The sequence below is a fragment of the Capsicum annuum genome, chromosome 11 (genome assembly GCF_002878395.1).
Source record: "Capsicum annuum cultivar UCD-10X-F1 chromosome 11, UCD10Xv1.1, whole genome shotgun sequence".
Classification (NCBI taxonomy): domain Eukaryota; kingdom Viridiplantae; phylum Streptophyta; class Magnoliopsida; order Solanales; family Solanaceae; genus Capsicum; species Capsicum annuum.
The window spans coordinates 17,410,173-17,414,612 of NC_061121.1; the positions used below are offsets into that span (position 1 = coordinate 17,410,173).

The window sequence follows — 4,440 nt, forward strand, 5'->3', positions numbered from 1 at the left end:
TATAACAACCTCATCTGAAAATCTAGTTAACTCAAACTAACCAAGAGACACAAGCTAGAAAAATGGCTTCTGTTTTCTCTATACACACTTCAACTTTCCTATCTCCACTCAAAACAACAAAGTTCAGACCAAACTTTCAATCTTTACACACTTCCCAAAAACCATTCTTGCTAAATTCGCTTGAGTTCAAACAACTTGACCCAAAAATCCCACAACAAGTTCAAACATTCTGGAACTGGCTATGTGATGAAGGGGTTGTATCAGCAAAGACACCTGTAAAGCCAGGAATAGTAGCAGAAGGTTTGGGATTAGTTGCTAAGAGAGATATAGCTAAAGGTGAGACAGTTCTTGAAGTGCCTAGAAGGTTCTGGATTAATCCAGATGCAGTTGCAGAAAGTGATATTGGGAATGTGTGTAGTGGATTGAAGCCTTGGATTTCTGTTGCTCTTTTTTTGTTGAGAGAGAGATGGAGAGATGATTCTAAGTGGAAGTATTACATGGATGTTCTTCCTGAGTCTACTGATTCCACTATATATTGGTGGGTCTGCCTTTAATTTGTTTGCTTTCTATGAATATTTATTTTCCTTGAGCTGACTGAATATCGGATATACCTTCCAAGGCAGATGTAATGTCTGCATAAATATTTTTATGATATGTTGTTGTTATGAATAATCTTTTTCTTGAGCTGAGAGTATATCGGAAATGGAAAGCGTCTCTCCACCTCCCAAGGTAGAGTAAGGTCTGTGTACACGCTATTCTTCCTAGACTCCATTTGTGGGATTACGCTGGGGATGTTATTGTTGTTGTTATGAATAATTTTATTTTTTGGAAGTTGTGTTGTTTGATGAGGATTCTTGGTATGTATTTCCAGTGCAGGTCTGAAGAGGAGCTTTATGAGATTCAAGGTAATCTGCTTTCCTTGTCAAAACTTAAATAGGAAAACTGCTGATTTTTGTGTTTATCAGCAGAGTTAAGTTAAACATGTGATAGTAGGCTATTAGCCATGTTTTAACATAAATATTTCACCATTAGCCCAAAGATACTCTTAACATGGTGTGATGTAGTCCGTTTCGGGCAAAATCTGCACGTTTTTCCTCAAAATGACTCACATCATTTAGAGATCCTACACTTTATATGTAGCTTTCTAGTTTTTTCAACTACCAACACGGGACTTTGTTCACACACCCAACATCTTCCCCATGAACTAGTTCCATGTAGCTTGTCGCCATGATCCACGGTCAATTTCCGAAATTCACTGTGTGCCACCCACAAAGCCCCCAGCTAGCGTTCTTTTTGTATGTGTGCGTCTCTAAGATTGTAAGGCGAAGTAAATCGAGCCCCACGCCATTGTGTAAACATTTTGCATCATGCCATATGTAGAACTTAAACTCTTGTTTTATTACTTAAGCGCTTGCCCCATGACAAAGTACTCAAAGTGCAGTGTTCCCCTTATATATCTACAAGAGTACGTTTTCATGCCTTAAACCCATGACCTTCAAGTTACCGAACATCATGGCTCGTCGTGGTTGTTTACATTGTTTTTTCCTTAAAATTTTAGACTATTGAGAGTTATCATATGGTTACAGAATCACTTGAAGTTTGCTTCCAGCTTTGGATGCAATCTTGTCTGTTGTAGGCTAATTGATGGTTTTCATGTAACCTATGAGATTGTGATCCCTTATGACTTTGTTATAGATACCGGTAACACCTTTATATAGTGCTGTTACATGATGGTCTTGATTATACTCCATAAACAAATATGTAGGATGTGATGGCCTTGTCTCTAACGATGATGAAATTGCTCGTAGCTAGATAAGAAATGGTGATGTTCCTTTGTTTTCCTGTCGTGCTACTGTTTGCAGGGACTCAACTTTTAAGCACAACGATGGGTGTGAAAGATTACGTGCAAAATGAATTTCAAAAAGTGCAAGAAGAAGTCATACTTCGTAACAAGCAGCTTTTCCGTTTCCCTATAACCTTGGATGATTTCTTCTGGGCATTTGGAATGCTCAGATCAAGGGCATTTTCCCGTCTTCGGAATCAAAATCTTATTCTGGTACCCTTTGCAGACCTGGTAAGATTTTAGGTAAATGAAAATTATTTCGATAAGCAATTGGAGTTTTTAATGATGAATGACTAATTATAAGAAGCCAACAATGCTGAGGCTTTCTGCACCTGCGATAAATGCTGTTACTTGAAGTTTCTTAGTAAAACAATATCTCCAAGCTAAAAATAATGGGAAATGAGATAAAAGTTGAATACCAGACAAGAAGTTAAAAAGATACCGTTATGCTTCTAAAGCTCCACAATCTTTCATGGTTTGAGTAAGAACAGGAGAGAGTGTTGTATGCAGAATCAACGCATCTTAGTCCCAAGGTTTATTCAAAGTATGTTGATTAAGATAAAATTACACCTATATAGACATGAAAGCTTTAGTTTCGCTAGAAACAACTCAACGAGTATTATTTGAATCCGAGGACTGTTGTCAGAATTTCTAAGTTTGTTGAAGACTTTTTCCAATATAGCATTTCGTCATATTTTTGGCTACGATGGACTGGTAAGTTACTTTATACGATTGGTTTACTTATCAGACAAACCACAGTGCCAGAGTGACCACAGAAGATCATGCGCATGAAGTTAGGGGACCAGCAGGTCTGTTCTCGTGGGATTTGTTATTTTCTTTACGAAGTCCATTGAAACTGAAGGCTGGAGACCAGGTAAAGCTTACTGAGTTCTTCAACATTCAGAAACTATCTTCACTAGAGAACAAGTTATTCTGCTATTGTTCATCGGAAAGCTAACATTGTGAAAACGATTATTCATTACTTCCAATCTCATACAGCATGCCTTATGTAGCATTTTTATTGGATTATCTGTTAAAGAAAGATGAGTCTTCCAGGATGAAAATAATAACATCAACCAATAAAAACGCATAGTACAATAAATGGAATAGAAGACACATACTTCGTCTAATTGCTTCTGCTTAGTATAGAGTCTAAAGCAGGCCGTAATTACTAGTTTGCTTCACATGTTTGATTGAAGATTTAAAGTACGTATGATAGAAGCAAACCTTTAATGTACTCATACCAAAATGGTACATAACAAATGTGGTGATTTTGACAGTTTTTCATCCAATATGACTTGAACAAAAGCAACGCTGATATGGCTCTTGACTATGGCTTCATCGAGCCAAGTTCAGGTCGTGACGCATTTACATTAACATTGGAAATATCAGAATCCGACGATTTTTATGGGGACAAGCTGGATATAGCTGAGTCAAATGGCCTAGGAGAAACTGCTTATTTCGACATAAAACTTGGACAATCTCTCCCTCCTGCTCTGATTCCATATCTAAGGCTGGTTGCCCTTGGTGGAACCGATGCTTTCCTACTAGAATCAATTTTCAGAAATTCTGTTTGGGGTCACCTCGAGTTGCCTGTCAGCAGAGAAAATGAGGAGCTCATATGTAAAGTTGTACGAGATGCATGCAAATCTGCACTTTCTGGCTATCACACCACTATTGAAGAGGTAAATTTACATCACCAACTAATTGTTACTATGACACTGACACTGCGTCTTGTCTTGCTATATTTTGGTTGTCCATGCTTCATTTCACCTTACCTCAAAGCGTAGTGAATCGTGCGAATAAAACCACGTTATGTCCATTATGTAGTACATGTATTTTCTTTTTGGCATTGAACATAACGTTTATTGTAGGATGAGAAACTGCTGAGCGAAGGGAACCTCAGTTCAAGATTTCAGATAGCAGTAGGGATAAGAGCAGGGGAGAAGAAGGTTTTACAACAAATCGACGATATCTTTAGAGAAAGAGAATTGGAACTAGATGAATTAGAATACTATCAAGAAAGGAGGCTTAAAGATCTTGGTCTTGTTGGAGACCAAGGAGATATCATATTTTGGGAGCCAAAATAAACAATTTTCTGCTGACCTTATGATCAGTCAAGTTGAGCTATTATGAATTTTCAGTCACTTCAATACTTGCTCGCGCTTGAAAACAGAAGAGGATTCAGTAGAACTGATGAATATATGGTCATCAAACCCAACTTAGCTATCTGATTTCTCAAAGTATGTAAACTCATCCCGTGTAGGTGTTCTTTAATGATGCAAATCTAATAGCTCTATCTGTCTCAGGAATGCCTTTATTAATGTTACGGAATCATTTTCAGCACAGTAGGTAATATGTACCAACAATGACCTTAACAACTTTAGCCATGTTCCCATAAACATGAAGAATCCACCACTAAAGGATGTGGTGCAATGGATGGGGTTGCTTCTCTCCTAACCAGAGGTTTTGATTCTAGTCCTGTTTAGATGGGGTGCGGGTCCCTGAATGGTCCTTACACGGCAAGAATCCAGATTAATCGGACTCCAATACGAGTATTGGATACCACATGGGAAACCCAAAAAAAATAGTAGGAA

At 37.9% G+C, this 4,440-nt stretch overlaps 1 protein-coding gene across 1 annotated transcript; it reads left to right on the forward strand.

Annotated features, from left to right (window-relative positions):
• Window positions 1-4,189, forward strand: LOC107848269 (ribulose-1,5 bisphosphate carboxylase/oxygenase large subunit N-methyltransferase, chloroplastic). The gene is made up of 6 exons (XM_016692985.2): window positions 1-538; window positions 877-905; window positions 1,863-2,074; window positions 2,592-2,717; window positions 3,124-3,528; window positions 3,718-4,189. The coding sequence occupies exons 1-6, from the start codon at window positions 63-65 to the stop codon at window positions 3,931-3,933; spliced, it is 1,464 nt and encodes a 487-aa protein (XP_016548471.2). The 5' UTR covers window positions 1-62; the 3' UTR covers window positions 3,934-4,189.
• The last annotated feature ends 251 nt before the right edge of the window (window positions 4,190-4,440 follow it).

Coding starts and splice junctions, on each gene's coding strand:
- LOC107848269 (XM_016692985.2), top strand. CDS start 63: ATGGCTTCTGTTTTCTCTATACACACTTCAACTTTCCTATCTCCACTC. Junction 2,075..2,591: donor TGGTACCCTTTGCAGACCTG/GTAAGATTTTAG, acceptor TTTACTTATCAG/ACAAACCACAGTGCCAGAGT. Junction 2,718..3,123: donor AACTGAAGGCTGGAGACCAG/GTAAAGCTTACT, acceptor TGATTTTGACAG/TTTTTCATCCAATATGACTT.